The 23,051-nt window shown below is 34.4% G+C and overlaps 3 protein-coding genes across 3 annotated transcripts; 2 read left to right on the top strand and 1 right to left on the bottom strand.

The window, feature by feature from the left end:
• Window positions 1-2,190: 2,190 nt before the first annotated feature.
• On the bottom strand, window positions 2,191-4,187 carry LOC134270893 (secretory immunoglobulin A-binding protein EsiB-like). The gene is made up of 5 exons (XM_062753142.1): window positions 4,022-4,187; window positions 3,512-3,653; window positions 3,104-3,149; window positions 2,888-2,974; window positions 2,191-2,664 (listed from the first exon to the last, which is right to left on the bottom strand). Exons 1-5 carry the CDS (start codon window positions 4,163-4,165, stop codon window positions 2,565-2,567), a joined length of 519 nt encoding a protein of 172 aa, XP_062609126.1. The 5' UTR covers window positions 4,166-4,187; the 3' UTR covers window positions 2,191-2,564.
• Window positions 4,188-9,292: 5,105 nt separating this feature from the next.
• LOC134270895 (small nuclear ribonucleoprotein-associated protein B-like) lies at window positions 9,293-13,083 on the top strand. Its single transcript, XM_062753144.1, has 5 exons — window positions 9,293-9,398; window positions 9,977-10,240; window positions 10,509-10,671; window positions 11,135-11,203; window positions 12,914-13,083. Exons 1-5 carry the CDS (start codon window positions 9,396-9,398, stop codon window positions 12,940-12,942), a joined length of 528 nt encoding a protein of 175 aa, XP_062609128.1. The 5' UTR covers window positions 9,293-9,395; the 3' UTR covers window positions 12,943-13,083.
• A 4,627-nt stretch (window positions 13,084-17,710) lies between these two features.
• On the top strand, window positions 17,711-22,758 carry LOC134270894 (BTB/POZ domain-containing protein kctd15-like). Its single transcript, XM_062753143.1, has 4 exons — window positions 17,711-17,791; window positions 18,347-18,588; window positions 18,861-19,039; window positions 21,822-22,758. Exons 3-4 carry the CDS (start codon window positions 18,870-18,872, stop codon window positions 22,438-22,440), a joined length of 789 nt encoding a protein of 262 aa, XP_062609127.1. The 5' UTR covers window positions 17,711-17,791; window positions 18,347-18,588; window positions 18,861-18,869; the 3' UTR covers window positions 22,441-22,758.
• The last annotated feature ends 293 nt before the right edge of the window (window positions 22,759-23,051 follow it).

The raw sequence follows: 23,051 nt of genomic DNA, 5'->3' as shown, positions 1-23,051 counted from the left end.
CGAAAATCAAATTAATTTTCTTTACGCTTTTCTTTGACAAATTACCTGCTATGTTTACGCGCGCTCTCTAGATTGTTCCTAGTAAATGCACTACTGATTATAGGTCTTGGGAAAACATGGAAAATATAATAATATATTATAAAATTTTTTAACGTTAATACGTGAAATATTATTTTAACGATAGAACATTCTATCTAATCCAAGATAAACGGCATACAAAAATGTTTACAATTAATATGCTTTTGTCGTGCGGGTCATCTGAGTGCAAAATAACTTTTTTGCATACCCTTCATGTAAATCTAAGTTTATATACGATTTGAATTTCAAATGTGATTTACTAATTTTTACATATTCTTCATATAGTTGTTCAGTGGTTCCATGGAAAGATTGGAAACCACGGGCACTTGGGAGGGGGGCTGGAACACCCCCTTTCAATTTTTTCTTTTGAAATCTAGGGTCGACACACCTTTTTCCTATTTTGGTAGTCTTATATGCACTACTTACTATCGATAATGTAACCCATTTGTCTTTATTAGCCGTTTTTGAATACTTTTTACACCATTTTCGACTTATTCATAAAAGAGAGTCGAAAACGAATCGATATACTAGTACAGTTAATTCTCGATAAACCGCCACCTTTTGTAATTTAGAAGTCATGGCGGTATAACGAATTTGGCGATGAATTGAATTTCCCATCGTTTAGGAAACCATATTACCGTTCTTAGAAATACAATTTAGCGTTTCTATTCTCATTATTACATGTACATGTACATATTAAAACATATTTCTAAGTTTTAAAATACTTCAAGTAATTTTTTATGTACAATTTCGCTAAAACAAAATGTGCAGTTATGAAATAAAGACAAGCACATGTGGATGCATGTAAATCTGCTTGACTGATATTGAAAAAAAAATGCTGGGTGATTGTGATATATCGCCGATAATATGTAAAATGAATTCTTGAATAAATTCATTGTTTAAGGCATCATTGTTAATAAAACGTTCACAATTTATACCGTATAATTATTTTTTAAGCAAATTTTGCATTGTTTAAAGCAGAGATCATCAAAATAATATCGTTATCTGTGTTCTTAAACAACGACCGCCTTCGTGGCAAAGCCGTCACTAAATGATTTTTATTAAACAGAAAACAAAATTATCATAACAGTTCATGTTAAAATCATTGTTTATTTAATTCTTATTTAATTATTTAATTGCATGTACCTTGCCTGGCTTTGCATGCTTTACAACAGGGATAGGTCAACCAATTAGCCGCGCTTCACTGACCACATGCACCTGTGGCGGTATATCGCCTAATTACACTTAAAAATGGACGTTTGTTGTGAAAAAAAGGTGGCGGATGGCGGTATGCGAATTTGGCGTTATAAAGAGAATTTTATATAGCAGGAAAAACGTTCTTGGCAAATCATGGCGGTATAGCGAAAATGGCGATGAATCGAATGGCGATAATTCGAGAATTGACTGTATATAAAAACTGAAAGTATAGAGACAAAAAGGGAGCTACACTATCGATATCAAGTAATGCTTAATGACCACCCAAATATGAAAAAGATGTGTCGATCTCAGATTTAAAACGGAAAAAAATGAAAAGGAGGGTCCAGCCCCCAAGTGCCTGTGATGGAATTCAAACCATTTGATAAATAATTTCAATTTTATTTTATCAATTGATTCAATAAACACGTTTGCATAAAACCATACTATTTTGTTCCCGTCATTTCTAATGTCTTACATTTTGCTAATTCAGAATTCAGAGAAAGAGAAAACCAATACGTACAAGCCCTCCCTGTCCCCGTTTAAGCAAAAATGAGAAGTTTGAATTGCTTAGATTGGTGTTAGTGGGGGGGGGGGATCCCTCCCCCAGATTTGCATAATTATTAAATGTGTGTACCGATTCAAAAAAAAAAAAAACAAAAACAAAAACAAACAAATACCAGTATATGGATGTATAGATTTGATTGCTTATTCTTTAAAATGTGTACAGAATCAGACTGTAAGAATGTTTGTATGAGTTTGTACAGTTACATTACTGTATAATGATTAAGTGTCGAAAAGCAGAAAGCTGGACACAGTTAGATATAGACAAACAGATGTAACATGTTTAAATTTTATTTCATTTTTTTTTTAAAATATGATAGTACACTTTATTGCAATAAAATATTTATATGCAAACAACACTCCTAATGGAATAAAATCTACTTTGAAGAGAAAAAAAATGCAAAAAAGCTATAATTGTCAGCAGATCAACATTTGAAAATGGACGGAATGTTTATATATCTAAATAACAAAAAAAAAAATGATTTACAAATATATCAACGTCTATACTAAACACAACATTAAGCAGTATGTTAACTTTTAAATAAATTCAACATATTCAATGCATAAAATTACAGCAGTAGATTTTATTTTATCATTCAGTGAATGTTCAACCAAATTACTAGTATTCATTTCGTTGTTGATCCTTGTCCAGGTTTACAGAGATGTGCACCTGTGACCTACAGTTATATGTGTGCACCTGTGTCCTATAGTTAGGTATGCACCTGTAGTTAGTTTTTACAGCCACCCCTGGAGCACACCTCATTCAGCACCTGATGGGCCTCCTTCACACCTTTAGATGCAGCATGTTGAATCAGCTTGTGAGCCTCTCTACAAATATACAACTAAATTTCTTAGGAAAAGGCATCGTTGCAAACAATCTCTTAAATGTACAGTCCACTCCCATTTGCAGAGAGCTTTACATGCGGAATCAGCACGTATTGCTTGAGCTGATAAAAAGATGGAGGGTATTTCTTCAAATGAAAATATATTCATGTATAGTATAAATGTAGTATTACATGAAAAGTACACTGTCAATCATCTGAGCCCTTACCCCGGTCTGAGGCCGGACTTGTAGCCCTTCAGGTGACCAATGGCCAAATTATAAGCTGCATGGGGATGGCCCTGGTCAGCAGCTTTTCTGCAAGTACGAGAAGAATGTGTATTTAATTTTTAAAGTTTGAATACATATAGTTTTTACAAAAAAAGAAAAAAAAAATGAAGTATTGAAGAGCTGTCGCCAGTTTTCTGGAATATGGTAAAAACTCACTTGAAATGTTCCATGGCTTTCCCTATGTGCTTTTCCACACCCTTTCCTTCAATGAAAAGAAAATTATGTATTTTGCATTTCATTGCGTATTTATGGGCCTTGAGACCCCATCACTGAGAATCAAGGACCCTCGGCCCTAGTAAATTGGTAAGAGGAGCAAGTTATGCCATAGCAGTCCTAAATACCTGACGTTTTCCATGCTTTATCATAATTTTGATTTTTTACTTGCCTGGCATGTAAAACATCAAAATCGTGATAAAGCTTTGAAAGCGTAAGATATTTCGGACTAGTCATGTCAAGGAACCCCACCCCCATCTCACCCCAATAATCTTTCCTTAGCTAAAACTAATTTCACCAGCTTGCATTTCTTTATTTTGAATACAAAGTTTTTACTGCAGTAGAACATACCATGAAGATACCTCTGTCCAATCTGATGGTTTGCACTTGGATACCCCAACCAAGCGTAGCCATACGTCACGTTGAAGTGGAGATGGTCGAAATAATAGTAGGCATAAAGAGCGAAACTCAGGGTAGAAATCAACACCACCGCCTGTATAAAAGAAAATAATAAGATTATGCTTGTACTTTCGTTCTAAACATTTATTGGAATAAAAATAATACTAGAGCTTTCGATTGGCATTCAGAGAGTCTTGTACTTAAAAAAAATTATCCAAGAGTTCTTCTAAAATCTGTTTATTTTCTGCTGAAAAAATAAACAGATTTTAGAACTGTTCACATGACATTTGAGGTCTTTTATCCAGTGGAACTTTGAGATCGGTTTCTATTAATTATAAGTTCACTTCAGACATTTTTTGTATGTATGTTCACATCTTCCATGCTTCCAGCACTATATACGTATTAAATATTTACTGATCAATACAAAATAAAAACATCATGATCACAGTTAATAAAACCTACCTCAATAACTTTGACATAGAGAGGATCCGGTTTCTTTTTCCTGGCCAGGTAGACTTTACCGCCGTACGGCAGGTCTGGGTCCCAGTCGGACGCCTCTGATTCCGGGATCAGTCTCTGTCGCAATCCAGCATCCGAAGCCGCCATATTTAAACAAATCGATCTCCACGTTCAGTTCAGAGCGCCCTCTCTAGTCAATAAAATGTGTACCCACTTCAGTATTATTTTGTATGATGAACCAAATCGATTCATGGATCAATAAATTATAAATAATTAATGACACAAATGATCGATGTTGGGTTATGTTTAGATCTAAATGTTTCTAAATTTTGCGATTAACTGACCCCCCCCTTCCACCCCACCCCGTCCCCAGAAATCAACTCGTTTAAAAGCTTTTGAAAAATTTATCTAGGCCTATAAACCTGACTGTTAATTATAAATAGCAATTTCAGGTAAAAAGGCGTAATTTCAGGTAAAGCTAAATAGAAAAAAAATATCATAGGAAAGTCAACAACTTCTATGCTATTTTCACAGCTAGCTCAATGAAACTTTGCCAAGTTGCAATAGGCATCAACAAACCAACCATTTTTTCACTTAAATGATGGGGAGCTAGCTGGATGCGCGCCTCTTATCATTACTTCCTTTTCTACATGTCTATCAACAAAAAAGATTTTTTTCTTTAAAAAAACCCAAATGATATTCAAAAATGATATATGCAAAATTAAATTATAATCAATACTTACAGTTGTAAAGTACACTTAGATAAAAAGGAACTTGAAAAGATGGGTGAACAAGGCTTCCGTGTATAAAAACTCAAATCATGAATTTAAAATGCAGAGTAAAATTATCATTGTTGATATTTTTTCATTTTATAATGATTTAATTATGGTTGTAACGATGTATTTTATTGGATAAAAATTATTTTATATCGTATAAAATGGGTTGCCTACATCACAATGACTTGCGTCAAAAACGTATCAATATGATTACATTCAAATTTTGCACAAATTGAAGTCATTTTGTTAGAACAACAATCTTTTTTTACTACATCAAATGAATGAAAATTAAATTATAAGCAATGAATTTAATAGCTATTTTATACGGTATAAATTGGGTTGGAACAGTTTACGGAAACTGCCCCAACCCAGTTTATACTGTATAAAATAAATGAAAAATCTTTTATGAGGAAAATTTTGTGCTAATTGACGACCAATCATATCCTTTTTTACCTTCTTTACATGTAGCTGTACACGTGTACATGTATGCTATTTCTTAGGCAAACAATTTTGAACAGTCTCTGTGATATTTTAGTAAATTGTGGAGACTTTATATAAACTATCCTTAACATCAAAGAAATATTATAAGATTTTTAATATAAGTACTTTAATTACTAATGGAGAGTCTTTTTGTTTTTTCGGGTGTGTGTGTGTGTAATTTTTTGTTTAATTAATATTAATATGGAGATCTATATGTACATGAAACCAATTTCGAATCTCAATTTTCATTCGGAATAATACCTATATATTTTTTTGTCTCACTTTTGATAAATTATACATTGTAAAGTCATATATCAGGGACCTCTACAGGTTCCTTATATAGCCTACATGTAATATAAAATTTATAAACTTGTAAGTGTCAAGAAATTTATCTTAGATGACAAATAAATTATAAATCATATAATAAACTTGTAAATAACACCCCCAAACACAACCCATTCCATGGTTTATTCAAATGTTTTACTTGAGCTGAAATGTTGCGTGCAAGTGCACTCGGCTTTTTTCTGATGATAGGTGGGGGAATACCTAATTGAAGACCTACAGGTAATTGAAGACCTACAGAAGACCTACGGAAGACCTACAAAAATGTGGGATATATACAGCAAAACTGATATGATATTCTGATTAAGCATGTCCTAAATATATAATATACATAAAAAAGTTTTATGTAAAGAGTTTTTAAAGTGTATTTTTTAAGCTCGGTAGGGGGAACTATTTCTTCTCTCAGACGACCTACAGCAAGACCGATAACTCGCGTAAATAACAAATCAGCTGCTCACCAAAACATGCCAAGAAAATGTAATTATCAGGAAAATATAATTAAATTAATAATATTTATGGACGGGAACAATCATTGGAGATATTTTAGATAAATACATCAAAGATGCAAAAAATAAAATGAAATTTTCAGTTAGATTAAATTCTATTTTGTTAAAAAAAATAGTTATTAAAATCAGTAGAATTTTAAAACTTTATAAAGCAGACATATACACTGTACATAATTTATAATACTATCATATGATCAATCATAAAATCATGATAAGTATATACACATGTATATATGCAATATTCAGTATAATAATTCCATATGTGTTTGAATTTGAAGTAATTTTTCAACAAAAAGAACAGACACAATCACTTTCAAAATCTTCCGTTTTTCCCCTAGTCAAAGCATCATAATTTTTATTCAAAATGTGGATGCTTTTCTTATTAAAATTAAAAAAATATTCAAAACGTAATTCCTTTTAATTATTTTCTGAATAAATGGACAATGATTTAATTTGTTTATTCTTGCTAGCATGTTTAAGATGTGTAATGAAAAAATAATTTTTTTTAAAAGATATCTTTACTCTGTTGACTGCAAATTAACATTCATCAAAGCAAGTGGGGTGTGTTGATAATTGCAATCAAAACACGGATATATCACCCCTCAGGGTGCCTGTGTATACAACACATTTGTGAAGATCGAAGCCCTTAGTTCAGAGTAATATTTCTTAATATTGAGACAAATCCACAGCATACCTTTCAATAATTTAAACTTGAATATTTAATATTTATCCCATAAAAACATATTAAAAGAATTACAATATTTATTAAATATTTTCAAGTAGAATATTAATTTGATAAATGAAAAAATCATGATAATTATTTATATTTTTAATTTTTATTTTCATCAAATTCATAATCCAGATTATTTCTTTATAATATTTCATAATTGAAAAACTCAACAATATCATTTGGGTTTTTTAATTTTTTTATATTCATATTCTTCCTATAAACTTCACATTATAAACTAGTGCTAATTGTAACGGGGACCGTTACAGATGTTCCCCAAACGCTCCCCAACTCCTTTTTGGTGCCATATTCCCTGTAAGCTTCATTATATAAGACAAACTCTGTGCATTTTGACTTTAACAACGTTTTCTCAGAAGGATACTAATTATATTCAAATTTTACATTGCACTCGTGCGCATGTGAATGCATGTCCGTTATGATCATATCATCTTGTCTACACTATCTACATATTTTAATATGCAATATATTAAAGCATTCAGTCCAAAAGTATGAAAAATCACTCTTTCAAGTGTAATTTTCATTTCACTCGTAAATGCACGCACGTGCGTGCACGTGCATGATGACCATACCTTCTTGTAGGACTCCCTTACATCTATCTATATTCTAAATCCCATCCTGTTTGGTTGAAAAACAAGGGAGTTATAGCCATTTCAAGTTTAAGCCAATCAGATTGCAGCACACGTGCATGCGCGTGTTTTCATGTTTTTTTTCTATATCATATTGTAGGATATCCTAATGCATGAAAATGTTTTAAATTTCAAAGCATTTCGTCAAAAAACAAAGTAAATGTAGCCATTTAAAGTTTCAGCCAATCAGATTGCAGCACGCGGGCATGCGCAAGCTTTCATGAAAATTCTTATATATCATGCTGTAGATCTTCATAATGTAGGTCTTTGTTCAAAATTTCAAAGGATTATGACAAGAAACAAGAAAAACAGTCAAAAAGTCCTGAAAAATCACTCTTTCAAGTGTATTTTTCATTTCATCGTTCCAAATGCACGCACGTGCGTGCACGTGCATGATGACCATACCTTCTTGTAGCAGTCCTTTATATCTATCTATATTCTCATTCCCATCCTGTTTGGTTGAAAAACAAGGGAGTTATAGCCATTTCAAGATTTAGCCAATCAGATTGCAGCACACGTGCATGCGCAGGATTTCATGATTTTATTTCTATATCATATTGTAGGATATCCTAATGCATGACTATGTTTTAAATTTCAAAGCATTTCGTCAAAAAACAAAGGAGATATAGCCATTTAAATTTTCAGCCAATCAGATTGCAGCACGCGGGCATGCGCATGCTTTCATGAAAATTCTTATATATCATGCTGTAGATCTTCATAATGTAGGTCTGTGTTCAAAATTTCAAAGGATTATGACAAGAAACAAGAAAGATATTGAGAATTTAGTTTTAGCCAATCAGAGCGAAGCGCACGTGCATGCGTGTGAGAGCTTACTTTTTTGACCATGTCTTTTTGTCTATGATTCTAATATATACTTATAATATGAGTTTCAAAGCATTTCATCGATAATTTTAATAGTTACGACTGTATCAATTATATTGGACAATTCTCGTGTTGCACGTGCGAGCTTTGCAAGCACATGTGCATGCACATGCTTTCATGATAAATCTTATATTACAGGCTGTAGATCTCCCTAATGTATGACTATGTTTAAAATTTCAAATGATTTTATCAAAAGACAAAAAAGATATTGAGAATTTAGTTTCAGCCAATCAGAGCGAAGCGCACGTGCATGCGCGTGCGATCTTGGTAGCTATTAATAGCTACGTAGGTAGAAATAGTCTATTTTGACCATGTCATCTTGTGCATACTACTAATATACCCTTACATTATAAGTTTTAAAACATTTGGTCACAAAATAGAAAAGTTACGGTTATATCCATTATATATTGGTCATTTTAAGTTTTGCACGTGCGCGCTCTTGCAAGCACGTGCGAGCAAAATGACCTTGATTCTCTACATAACATGCCTACTTACCCTAAAAAGGTTTCACCTAAGTCGGATGTGTATTTACAAGATCACTCGCGGACAAAATTTTCCCAGGAAGAAAAATAATAATAATAAGAATAATAATAATAAGAAACAGAGTAAAAACAATATGTTCCCCAACTTCGTTTGGGGAACATAATAAGCGTGTTGTTGTTTACACGACAAGTCAGCCAGAGTTATCGTTCTTGCCGTAGGTCGTCTGAGAGAAGAAATAGTTCCCCCTACCGAGCTTAAAAAATACACTTTAAAAACTCTTTTCATAAATTTTTTTTATGTATATTACATATTTAGGACATGCTTAATCAGAACATCACATCACTTTTGCTGTATATATCCCACATTTTTGTAGGTCTTCCGTAGGTCTTCTGTAGGTCTTCAATTACCTGTAGGTCTTCAATTAGGCAGGCCGCTTCAGACGGAAACGAATATTCAGCGTTTAGCCGCCATTCTTTGTTTTTGTTTAGCCTCATCACAAATCTACAGTAATCTGCCTCCAAGACAGATTTCAAGATGGTAAGTGAACAAAGAATATATATTTAGAATTATTTAAGTATCATTTTATATGCTAACTAAAAAAAAATTCGCATTGAAACATTGTCAATTGCATTAATTTGCAGATATTGAACGATTGTGGATAAATTTTAATTTTTCTTAGTTTTTGGTCAAATTGAATGCATATATATTTTGACAGTAATTGCAAACGACGACTTATATGCACACTTTGTAGAATTCTGATGAATTGCTTCAAGAGAGATGTATTTTTCTCTATTTAATATCTTTGCTCGAATTTCCTCGAATATCAGCTCTTTCTGCTTATTTCATTTATTTATAACAAGGGATAAGTTATAACTGTTCTAGTTGAAAACAAGTAGAAAAAGACAAGACGTAGACTTGATATTTTGATACATCTGGGTTAGAAACATTTATATTCTGATTATTAAGATCATACATCAGTTCATATAGGGTACAGTAAATGTAGAAGAGCAGGTCAAGAAAATGTGAGATTTTGCATCACAGAGTCAGTTGTATTTTTGTTTGCTAGTTATATCTCAAGTTTTATGATCTGTTATAATATAAAAAATTTGTTTCAGACTGTGGGGCGTAGCTCTAAGATGTTGCAGCACATCAACTACAGGATGCGATGCACCCTGCAGGATGGCCGCACATTTATCGGAACATTCAAAGCTTTTGATAAGCACATGAACTTGATCCTTGGGGATTGTGATGAGTTCAGGAAAATAAAACCCAAAAGTTCAAAACAGGGTGAAAGGGAAGAGAAGAGAGTGTTAGGGCTTGTATTATTACGTGGTGAACATCTCGTATCAATGACAGTTGAAGGCCCACCTCCTGCTGAGGTATGTAATAGACAACCTATACTTGGAGAGTCAAGACAAATTTAATTTTCAAGAAATCATTAATAGGTTACCATGTTTACTGTTGTTTTAATAAGTTAAACCAAATAAAATCTGTTGTAAGCATTAATTGCTTGACAAGTTTTAGTTTTCAATATTCTAGTTTAGAAACTTGAATTGAGCAAGTTAAATTCCACTTGATGGATGGAATTTATGTCATTCTCTCTGATTCATATAACAGATTTTAAACTAAGGTATGTTTATATTACAGGAGGGAGTTGCTAGAGTGCCATTAGCTGGAGCTGCCCCTGGACAAGGAATGGGCCGGGCTGCCGGCAGGGGTATTTCTGGACCTGGAGCCTCTGGTGGTCCAGGGTTACAAGGACCCGCCCGTGGAGTGGGTGGTCCCTCACAACAAATGATGGCCCCAGGAGGTGAGTTCAAATTTAGAGCTTTCAGTCATTTTATAGGGGCAAGTCACCAATTGAAGTAAACAAAAAAATTTCAAAGCATGTAGGCATACCTTGTAAGTTTCTAAAGGTTTTATATCTATTAAGGTGACATATAATGATATATACCAGTGTTTGAATGCTTTGATTTTTTTCAAGCCATTTAATCTCAGCACCATATTAAACAACCTTTGTCAAATCTTCCCCGTTCAGTTGTTGTATACCTCTCAAGAAATTCTTGATTATTTATGTGAACCAATAATCACTAGGATAACAAGAGATATTCTTTTTTTGGTGAAAAATGTATCCTATCAGTATTATGCTTTTCACTTTGAAATTTTCTTACATTTTCACTACATATATTTGAGTACTAAAGTATATTTTTGGATTAAGCAATATCTATTGCAGTTAGTTTGATGAGGACTGTGACGTGATTTTGTTTTTGTAGGTCGACCCCCAATGATGGGAGGAATGAGGGGTGGAATGATGCGTGGTGGACCCCCTCCAGGCATGAGAGGTAAGCTTAGATTTGTGAAATTTGTGTTGTATGACTTGACATACAGTTGATCATCAAACATAGTTAAACATAAAAATCTTAAAAGAAATTCATAACAGACTAGAAGACAAAAAGAAACTTTAAATAAAATCACCCCCCCCCCCATTGAAAATTAAAGAATGAATCCAATTCTAGCCCTGTTCATTCAGATAAAGATGTTCCTGAACTTTTCTTGGGAAAAAAACAAGGAATACAATCAAAATTGAAGTAGCTAATCTAATTGATGCTAGATATCTAATTACCCCTGGATGGACTGCTCAACTAGCCCTTAATGGAGAAACTATACCATATATCAATTGTAATGCAGATTGGTATTATATAAAGGACATCCAAATTTGTTATCTAACAATAAATATTCATGCTAGCTTTAAGGACGGGGGGAGGGGAGCTAGATTTGCATATGGTTCAAGATCAAGGTGAAAAAATGACAGACAAGTGAATTTTGCTGGTCACTTATGGACAAGTAGAAAAAAAATAATGTACATCCCTGCCTTCAGCTTAGCAGCAATTGTAATTTTGATCATGCCTTTGGCTATCATATGTTTATTATATGCCACATCCAGAAATTGAAAATCAAGCTAGATTCTAAATTATCTTATTTTATCATTGACCTGAAAATGCCTTGTGGTTTGGAGGCAGAAGAGGATTTGTTTTCTTTGTCATTGATATATTTTTACATCATTAATCATCAACTAACAAATCAATGTCTACACATTCCTTTACATTCTGGAATGTATTTGCTGCAAGAGAGATAACTCTCTCTACCCTGTTCTTTCTGTTTGCCAAACCAAGCAGAAAATATTATTGAATATGTCAATCCCAAACATTTTAATATAAAATTATAAATACACATTTTTCCACTTCTACATGTATATTCTTCAGCACAAAAATGTTAAGTTTATAAATGCCATAGATATGAAGAAATGACTATGTATTTGTTATATATAAAAAATGACAGCTTGATTAAGTAAACCATTGATAAAAAGTATTCTTAGTCATATTATCATTCATTGATCTACCGGGTAGTAACACTTGTAAAATATTTTTAGGCATGATTTTCATAATATCTGATGTTGTCACGAATTCCAGAGGCATGGTTCATGTACTTACACTGCCTCTGTTAAAATGGATTTGTATTGATTTTGAGAGCTGCTCTGACAGCCTCAGGGAGTGCAAGCTTTTCCTGTCCTCCTCTGAATCGAGCAGGCAGAACCCCCCTAGGCTTGGCAGATGTAATTCTGTAATGTTTTAATTTAGATGGAATATCCATGTACATACACAAAATTATTACATCTAGGTTTAACCATAATACCCCTAGGCTTGCTATTATTTATAATGGCCAATTCAGCCACCGGCAATGGTTACTGATGTATTTTCAAGGTAACATTGTTCATGTCAAAGAACTCTTGTTATTCAACAAAAATGTAGATGGATTTTTATCTCGAGAATACAGAAGCAGAAAAGTTTCCGGGGGCTGAAAAAATTTCCTGTAGTCAAAATTAAATTACACAAGTGATTAGACATGCCAACTCAAAACTTTATCTCTAGGACTCTTTGGCTTTTTTGTGGATTTATTTATCAGTCATTTCATTGATTTCAAAGACTTCAAGGGAAGTTTCATGACAAATACTTAACAAACATAATGTACCTTGTATTTATTTTCACTTTCAGGCCCTCCTCCTGGCATGGGACGAAGATAAAGAGACATATAGTGAAAGTGCGGAGAGGATGTGTGTGTAAGGGAGAGAGAGGAATTTCTACATTGATACAGACAACCAACAAACATTTTTCATCAATCATGAAGAAATCATTTGAGTTCATGTAATATGTTGTTTTTATGTAAATAAAACATTAAAAAAAAAACTTCATTGAAGTTGTGATCATTATGCATAGCACCAATCAACCAACAAGGGAGACTCAGGGTACTTGTATGTCTAATCATTTAAACTGTATATTGACACTATATATCAGATACTAAACATTAATGTTTTGTGCAAGGTCACAGGTTGAAATTAACTTTCAGTGTGTTTCACAACACTTTTTATCAAGTAAATACAGTGGACATTCAGATATCGGATGCTTCAGTATCCGGATGACTTTTCATCGGAACAGAATTTTTTAATGTTTAATACATTGTTTTGTTTAAGTGGTAATTCAGATATCCGGACGCTTCACATATGCGGACGAATTGACAAGGAACGAAAGCGTCCGGATAAATGAGGCTTCACTGTAGTTTCAAGACTTTGAAAATTCTACATAAAATTCCAAACTTTGAAAAGCATTACAAAGCTGAAATCTTCTCAAGAACCATTGGGCAATTAATCAGAAGAATCTGGTGTAGTGTAGATACTAAATTGTTCAAGTCATAACCCCTGGGGGTAGGTTGGGGTCAAATTATTAAGAACAGGGAAAAATCTGGTGAAGAACGGCAGGGCCAATGTTAATCAGGTGAGTGTTGTGGCCCATGGGACTCTTGTTTAGTTTTAAGCTGTAAAGCTATAAAATGGACCCTTTACTCACTCTGATGGTCTTAACATTCTCAAAATGTGTTTGAAACATTATGTGATGAGCTCAGGTATCATTTGAACTTGTAAGATATGTACTTCCGCACAGCAAATATGTAGCGTATTCCCTGGACAGCTCCCTGTTGTTCATGTGACTTTTATGCTCACCTGAGCTGAAAGCTCAAGTGAGTTTTTCTGATCACATTTTGTCCATGTCCGTTTGTAACCTTTTTCACATTTTCGACCTCTTCTCTAGAACCACTTGGCCGATTTCAATCAAACTTGCCACAAAGCATCATTGGGTGAAGGGGATTCAAGTTTGTTCAAATTAAGGGCCACGTCCTAATTCAAGGGGAGATAATTCAAAAATAGCGAAAATTTGGCGGCATGTTTTAAAAATCCTCTTGTCAAGAACCATTGTGCCAGGAAAGGTGAAACATCCTCAGGTAGTGTAGATTCAAGTTTGTTCAAATCATGACCCCCGGGGGTAGGGCGGGGCTACAATGACGATCAAAGTTTTACATAGAAATATATAGGAATTTTTTTTTAAAATCTTCTCAAGAATAGCAAAGCCATGATTGGTCATATTTATAAGGAATCATTCTCAGGTGTTGTAGATTCAGGTTTGTGCAAATCATACTCTCTCCCGTTTAAGGAATGGTTGGGACTACTTTTGGGTTTAAACTTTTCAATAATAAACTAATTTCTGCTTTTTTCCCTAACCACAGTGCTCAGGTGAGCGATGTGGTCCATGGGCCTCTTGTTTTAGCATTACGTTAACATTTTTGCCACAATCTCTGTCAAAAGAAGATAATATTGAAATAATAAGAATTATATTTTGAAAAATGTGAAGATAACGAACAGAGGTCGATCTTTAATAATCTTTCAAATCAACACGCATCTCTGGAAATCAGGTGCCTAGGAGGAATTAGCATCCCCTGTCATACCCACCGTGAACCCTGCGTATTGATTAGATAGGCTGAACATTCTATTGTCAATTCATAATTAAAACAGCATAATTCAGAGAATATGTGACCCCCGCTGCAGGAATAAAATTTAAAAAAAAAAGACTGCGCTGAGAGAGAGAGAGAAAGGGAGGGGGCTTTCAGAAGTGTGGGAGGGGCCATAGAGAGTTAAAGTAAAATTTAATTGCAAAAGCTTCTTAAAATATCGCCCGGAAATGAAAGTTTTACACACAAACAGAATGTATGAATCTACGACCTTGACTTTTGACCTCAAAATATAGATGGGATCTTCCGTTCGCCATAGGGAGTTGTGGTATAAAATGGCATTGCAGATGGTCAAAGGATTCTCGAGATATCACGCGGGAATGGAAGTGTTCAAACACAGCATTTTTTAAAATACATGACTTTGACCATTTGGCCTGAAAATCAATTTAACAGGGATCTTGTAAAAATTTCATTACAAAAGCTTCTAGAGATATTGCGTGGAAACCAAAGTGTTACAGACAAGTATAAAGACAGACGGGTGGACAGACAGACTGATATAATTTAGGTAGGAGATTTAAACACCATATACGTATAATTCAAATTTAGTATGTTACCGGTTTGTATGTTGTTTAACGTCCCTCTGGAGATTTTTTCACTCATATGGAGACGCCACCACTTCCCAAAGAGCTGTAAATTCTGTCCTATACTCGGCACTTTTTTGCGGCCATTGAACAGTAACGGATCTTTTTTGTGCCAGCACCTACTACGACACGGGACCTCGGTTTATACGGTCTCATCTGATGGACTGGTCTCCACGTCCCACAGTGCATGGTCGATTACCCGCGACGTAAGGTTCAACTCCTTACTCCGCGACTCTAGAGCAACGCTATAATCACTACGCAATGCGGGTGATTTCTCTAGTCATTAAGACATCCAAATATAAAACAGATGTGACAGACTCTGTATGTGGTTTCTTTATTTCAAATCTCTAATCCATTTCTTTTGAATGGTAATTTCTAGTGCTGACATATTTCCACAGGTACATCTTGTATCAAGACTTTCCCCTGGGTACCAATAATCTTGACTCGAGTTTGGCCTACCAGTGCTTTTGAAAACACTTGTACAAGACCATTTTTTTTTTCATCTCATTGCCTTGACCTCACAGACTGTGTACCGTTGGCGCTATGGCTTTCATTTTGTACAAGTGTACTCCTTGTGACAGGGCCCTTCTTTTGGTTCTCATACTTTTGATCTCGATGATCACCTTAGACTTTGTAGCATACCATAGATCATGGGTAAACTGTTTCTATTCCAATTGTAGCTTCTGGAACTATTCCACAAAATCAACCATAAAACCAGTCTACCAGTCTACCAGTATATATCTGTGGGAACAAACATCCGCATTGAAAAAAATATTTTACAAGAATTTTATACCCCTATGTTTTTCATATTTCACAGGTGTATTTCTTGTGACAAGACCCTTCTTTGGGTTCCACCAAATTTGACCTCTTGACCTTGACTTTGGAGTTTGACCTACTTTTACGAAAAAAACAACTAAGCTTTAACCTTGGCAATAACTTTTAAACAGTTGGAGCTAGGGATTTCATACTTGACATGTGTATTCATTCTGACAAGACCTTTCAGTTGGTATAAATATTTTTTGACCTCGACCTAAGAGTTTGACCCACTTTTGAAAATCTTTAACCTCGGTCATATCTTTTGAACAGTTAGAACTAGGGCTTTCATATTTCACAGGTGTATTCCTTGTAATAAGACCTTCCTTTTGGTACCAACACTTTTGACCTTGACCTTTGGAGTTTGACATCGCCATAAGCTGCCATATGGAGATATTAGTGTTTCACAAACAAAGCCTGTTCTTGGAGCTAAAGCGGATATCTCCCCTACCTCAATCAAACCCCTCATGGGCGTCGGAAGTAAATTGAAGGGGGTGGGTGGGTAATTGAAAGCCGGGGAACCAAACAAACAAAAAAGGTAATCCCCAATTTGAATGCATATATCATCTCTATCTTTGCAAAAAGAGCCCTCCCCCAGCCCCTCTAGTTCCGACTTCTATACCTCTAACCAACACTGAAGAAATTAATTCAAACTAAGGGTTTATAAGTAATGGACCGGGTATACATCGACCTTGACTTTCATGATATGACCCTGTATTAATAAAGGTGAAAAATATCCTTCTACTCCAAATTTCACCCTTTTCCCCTTTAATTCCAAACAATGATTTTCATCAACAACTATAGCATTACATTCAAATGGAAAATAGTTTGAAGTATGAAGTGTGGCTTATACTTTTTCAGAAATTAATTTTATGTCTAATCATTTTGTGAAGAAAATTTGATATGATTAATAGAAAGATCAATAATTTTTTTTTATCTCACAATAAAATTAATAAAAATATGAGATATATATGAAAATGATATTTACTATCATACCTATCTAATTCACACTAGAAAACATAACGAAGCTTTTTTAAAATCAGAATATCACATTGCTTTGTCTGTGCTTGTAAAATAAAATACATCCATATACAAGAGTTACCAATATCTTTCTTTTTTCTTTTTTGAGCATATATGGCGTATGTACAATGAAAATTATTGGACTAAAATTATTAGAACTCATTATTTGTTTCATTACTTTATATAAAGATAGAACTTTTCCGTAATTTACAAAATCTAAGTCAATTGCGTTATAAAGATATCAAAATTTAATTTGGATTCTTGGAATTTTCTCCGACTCGGAAGAAAATACAAAAGATTTAAATAACACATCACAGAGAAGGTAAAATCGTATTATTAGTTGAAACGAGGTGTTCTCCGTGTTCAGAATTGTATGAAAAGTTTTAATTTAAATGTATTAACTATATGTCTTTACTTAATTTTGTATTTTTCAAAAATATATTTTTTGATCACTTACGCCATATATGGCTTTAAAAAATTAACAGAAGAAAGAAACAAGATTTACAGATTTTTATTATATTCTATTTTAGTTTTAGGGACATGACAATACATAAACTTAAATGAAGAAACGAATAGTGGATCTTTTGAATTGTGCCTCCAAAACTACGATTTGGTGGTCAGGTAGGTTTGTTCCCGTCGGCCAGGGATTATTCATTTGTATAGCGCATTAAGGGGGTCTAGCCTTCTCACTTCCTGTAACGGTCATCAAACAAGACTCGCCACCTATGTGTATATACATGTATTAAGTACTTACGAAATTGTATGGATAGTCTCCTTTTCTTTGCAATAACTGATTTGTTATAAACTGTTGAGATGCCAGGGTGTGCAATGCAATTATGTTTTAAATAAAAAAAAATACGCTTAAGCATTAAGGCACGTTATCATAATACAAAAAGATACATAGGTTAACGGTTAACTTCCTGGATTACGATTTCCCGCCAGTATTTTACAGGTGTTGCCAATGTTTACACCTGGTCCATCATTAAAACAATATTTTATAGCTGTTAAGTCGCATTGTTGAAACCGTTCAATGGGACATTATTTGAGGGTAAACCACGGGCTGTGGGAAATAGGTACAAAAATATTTGCAAGCTTACACTTAACTATTTACTTTTATTTAAGTCGGTAAACGTCCTTTTGTTCATTTCATAACGCCATTATCGCCTGTTCACTCAGCATCTGTCAGTTGCCATAGAAAATGCCCTCCGGGCTTTTTATTCACTGCACAACACGCTACGTTTCTATGGAGCCAACAGCAATACGAGATCTCGCGCGAAATTGGATCTTGGCCCTGGGCTATACCCGGCAGTAAGAACGCGAGACAACTAAAAGCTCATTATACCAGGGATTTTATCAATAGGCGGCTTCGACTTCATACAGGCAGGTTTGGAAGGGAATTTAACAGGAACATTTGAAAGGTAAGTTTTATTTTGTTAAAAATATTAATAATGAAAAAAATATTTTTCTCATATACCTTTAGTTAAATTTCAGCAGTGTGATTTCTATATGGGTTGGTAATCGATCGTTTAATGAACTAAGTTTTCATTCATCAGTTCATGATAGAATTAACGGAACTTTTTTCTGTAATATTTGGTTTATTAAAAATCGTTGTACATAAAATTATTTTTCCATTCTTGTGATATATTTGCCCCGTACTAGTGTTTGTAGATTTTATTGTTTTACCCCCCAGAACAGGGAGATGACATCCCCTCATACCCCGCCAGTATCCTCCTCCCCAGCCACACACAATGGGCACTACCAGAAAATATCAGGGGTCCCCTGCCCCGCCACACCGACCCGATACACAGCTCCTGTCCACATCGATGTCGGAGGGGTCATTTACACATCCTCTCTGGAAACTCTCACAAAGTAAGTTCATGGATCCACCCCTTTGTAATCAAATTTATATATAGACCGAGTGCAGATGTGAACATGTCTATGAATTTTTAATGTTATATAATCAATGTCAGCGATTTGTAAGATTAAAGAACAGTGCAAGTATTACACTGACATTTTATTTTAAGTTTTTGTTACGTTTTTTATCAAAGAAATATTATGCAGTGAGATTTAAACCCAGATACTAGGCTTCTATATCTCGTGGTAGATTAGTTATTGTGTGTAAAACAGCCTCGGGCACACTTGGCACATGGAACAAAAACGAAGACTAGTCTTTTCTCCTTCCACTTGAGAGAACCCCAAAAGCTCTATACAAATGGGAATTTCTCCGGATCCGCCCGAGGCCAACAGCTTCACTTACAATATATGAAGTATTAGGGCATTGAAAACACGATATATTCTAAATATTTAAATTGCAGATTTAATGATTTCATAAAATATTGCCTGGGGTAGAAATTTATCAAAGTTTTTTTTTTTGGTATGTGGCGACCAGAAGAAAATCGAACAAGATCTGATTAAAGTTGATTTTGCGCAATTTCTCAGTTTATTAAACAAGTGTCGAGAAGCTTACAACTTGTGAAGACATGCTATAATTCTGAAATTACGAATTAGGGTACAAAATGACTAGTCATGCTTTATTCCTAAACGTTCAAGGAAAGATACCAATTAGTCGAAGATATTTAAGAATATTATTGCTCTTCTTAATATTAACCATTTATACATCAAATTTTCTATACAATGCAAGTTCTCACCAGTTTATGATACTGAAGAGAATAAGTATCTTTAACATATAGAATAAAGGATAACCTGTAAAGTTGTATAAAATTAAAAATCCTCGATATAAAATATAAATTACTAACTTTTATGATCATGTTTTAGAACTACGCTTCAAACTTTAATACGAAGTTGAGAAGTAATAACAGGACCCCCCTCTCTCTCAGAAGGGGGGTTTCAAATTGTTACTCTCGAAAAATTTGGTTTGACGACCATCCAAAGTCAGACCTCGAAGACCAAATTGGTTATTTTCTAGATCCTTTATGTGGTTCCCATAATTCTAATAAAGATATGGCAGTGTTAAATGGTTACAGTTATATAGGTTAAGCGAATATTGAAATTTTCAAGTCTTAGACGACAGGCCCAAAGAAACAGTGTTAGAAGTGTAACCCCCCCCCCCCCATAAAAAAAATCCCCAAGCACATATACCGCGTTCTACATGTTACCTGTTATGAAAAATTAGAAACATGCTAAACAATATTATTGTCATGTAACCATTTTCAACTTTAAGATTGAAAATTAATAAAAGACATCGTCATTCCTTGTGTCATCGAAGGGATGCAGAAATGCGATTAAAGTAGAGAAATACACTGCATACAGATGCAAATATGTTCCATTCTCAAAGAAACTCTGGAGAAAAAGATTCCTTGGGCGACTTAAGGTGTAACAATTAAATATCAAGCATTTTCGTCTCTTAGCATGAAATATTTTAGTACGATATGTAAAAGTCTAATATTAGAACTGAATTTTACCCCAGATTAGATCAAATTAAATATTTTTTAGACAATTTGACCGAGAATTTCCATCATAGATCTGAAAGTTGTGAAGCAATTAGAATAAACCTGAATTAAGGATTGTGCTTTAAAAAAAAACTTTTCAAATACATGAATTCAATTTTTTTTAAAAATTATTAAAAGATTTTTTACTGATGAAATATATTTTGGCATAATACTTAAAGGGCGTCATTGGCATAATGTCTGTCTTGAGATCTGTAGAAATTGAAAATGTCTTATGATTATAATTCATTGCACAACATGCCAAGGAAAATTCATAACTTTTCAGTAGCCAAGTCATAGTCTGTATTAAAGTAACGAAAAACTGAAACATCCCCTCGAGTGTAAACAAGAAAATCTGTTACAGGGCAGGAAAAGTAGTACCATTAAAGCTCTTATTTAAAACAGTCTTCAATAGATAAACGTTTTATTTTTCATTTGTATTTAAAATCCGTGGGCACAAACTTTGAAAATATCGTTTATGCCTGATCCTCGCTGGAGGGTGGTCGGGAATAATTAGATGAATGCAGCCTGTGTATTGGTAGCTGGGGGCATAAAACGCTCTTATTTCTAATGAAGTGGGCGCCAAAGGGACTTGGTCTTTTATGTAGGACGGAATTCTCTCCAAAACGTTGACTTTGACGATAGAACTGCCGAGGGCTTCGGCTTGTAAAGTTTTTTAATTGGAATTCGTTCCCTAAAAAACTGAATGCGAGGAGAGTCTATCACTGGAGGATAGACTTTAGCAGCACGCAGTTCTTGTAGCCATGGCGTGTGAAGAAAATCATGTCGTACTTTGGGCAAAGTTTTGTTTGTCTGGATAGACTATTATCTGTAATCAACATTAAGGGGTGTCCGAGCAATCAAATGCTATATATACCAGTAAACATGTATAATCGCCTTTCTGAGAGACAAAAATTCTTTCAGGCTATTTACGTATATATGTTCATTAGTTATACAAAAATTGGATAAATAGATATTAGCCAATATTGATATTTAAAATGGTCAAAAAGAAGGCATTTTTCGCAATTTTCTTTTTTTTTCTGACCATTTTCTCTTTCATATGAAGTTCCGTATCTGAATTTCAAAGTTTTTAAATAACTCGAAACTGTTGCTAAAATGCGGGATAAGTTTTATCATTATATGATTCTCTACCAAATCAAATACATCTATTTCGAACACTCCTTAAGGTTGTTTTTCTTATTCAGGTTTCCTGAATCCAGATTGGCCAAAATGTTCAACGGAAGTATACCAATCATTCTGGACAGCTTGAAGCAACACTATTTTATAGACCGAGACGGTAAGATGTTCCGGTACATCTTATCCTACCTCCGTTCATCCAAACTCATCCTACCAGAAAATTTCACAGAATACGACCAACTTCTTGAGGAGGCAAGGTTCTTTGACATAAAAGGAATCGTTAACCACATCGAAATAATGCGACGTGCAAAGAACATTAAACAAGAAAAGTCGGATTCCCATTCCGACAGCACGCCATCTCGTGGCAGTGGCGAGTACTGCGATTGTATTGCCGTGAGCATCAGTCCGGATTTAGGTGAAAGGATCTCTCTCAGTGCAGAAAAAGCGCTTATTGAAGAACTTTTCCCAGAATTAATCCCCGCGCTCATGGATTCGCGGAATTCCGGATTTAACTTGGACAATCGTTATGTGATTCGGTTTCCTTTGAATGGATTTTGCAAACTGAACTCAATACAAGTGTTACAGTCGCTGTTCAATGCTGATTTCAAAATTGTGGCGAACACTGGCGGAGGAGTGGAAGGCCAACAGTTCAGTGAATACCTTTTTTGTCGATACCGGAAGTGTTAGTGCTAGGAACGTTGGGAGTTTTTATTCAGACTGCGTGATATGGTATTAGGCGCATGTTTCATGTTTGTCTCTCTTTCATAGATTCACACTGTACCAAATTCTTCATATTGGAGCTAAAAAGGAACATTTTGGTACATTCATTAGTTGCATTTGAATCATTTTGAAACGTTCATTCTAACATCGTTGCCAAAGACAATTTGTCCCATTTTATACACGTGCATGTTGATTTATGTTGTTTTTAATTTACCATGATATTTATGAAATCCACATCATATAGCATATTTTCTTGTTTGATAATAAATGTACGTAACCTTCTTCGCCATGACTTTGATATCTTTTGTGATCGATAAAAATGTACTTGTTAAAAGACCGCTTGGCGCAGTGGTTAGAACGTCTGCTCTAGAGTAGTCGTGACGTAAGTATTTGATCCTTACGTCGCTGGTTCGAATCCACTGGGGGACGTGGCGACCGGACCTTCGGATGAGACTGTATAAACATTGGTTCCCTATTGCAGTAGATGCTGGCACAAAAAAGATCCCAGACTGCTCAATGGCCCTGCGAGCCGAGTATCTTATATAAATATGCAGTCCTCCACTGGCAAGCGGTGGCGT

Source organism: Saccostrea cucullata, unplaced genomic scaffold (assembly GCF_032062105.1).
Source record: "Saccostrea cucullata isolate Sc308-1 unplaced genomic scaffold, CSIRO_AGI_Scuc_v1 ctg400, whole genome shotgun sequence".
Classification (NCBI taxonomy): Eukaryota; Metazoa; Mollusca; class Bivalvia; order Ostreida; family Ostreidae; genus Saccostrea; species Saccostrea cuccullata.
This window is presented reverse-complemented; position numbering and strand designations above follow the sequence as displayed.

Coding starts and splice junctions, on each gene's coding strand:
- LOC134270895 (XM_062753144.1), top strand. Junction 10,241..10,508: donor AAGGCCCACCTCCTGCTGAG/GTATGTAATAGA, acceptor TTTATATTACAG/GAGGGAGTTGCTAGAGTGCC. Junction 10,672..11,134: donor ACAAATGATGGCCCCAGGAG/GTGAGTTCAAAT, acceptor TTGTTTTTGTAG/GTCGACCCCCAATGATGGGA.
- LOC134270894 (XM_062753143.1), top strand. CDS start 18,870: ATGACATCCCCTCATACCCCGCCAGTATCCTCCTCCCCAGCCACACAC. Junction 19,040..21,821: donor TCTCTGGAAACTCTCACAAA/GTAAGTTCATGG, acceptor TTTCTTATTCAG/GTTTCCTGAATCCAGATTGG.
- LOC134270893 (XM_062753142.1), bottom strand. CDS start 4,165: ATGGCGGCTTCGGATGCTGGATTGCGACAGAGACTGATCCCGGAATCA. Junction 3,654..4,021: donor TCTATGTCAAAGTTATTGAG/GTAGGTTTTATT, acceptor TCTTTTATACAG/GCGGTGGTGTTGATTTCTAC. Junction 2,975..3,103: donor AAAGCCATGGAACATTTCAA/GTGAGTTTTTAC, acceptor TCGTACTTGCAG/AAAAGCTGCTGACCAGGGCC.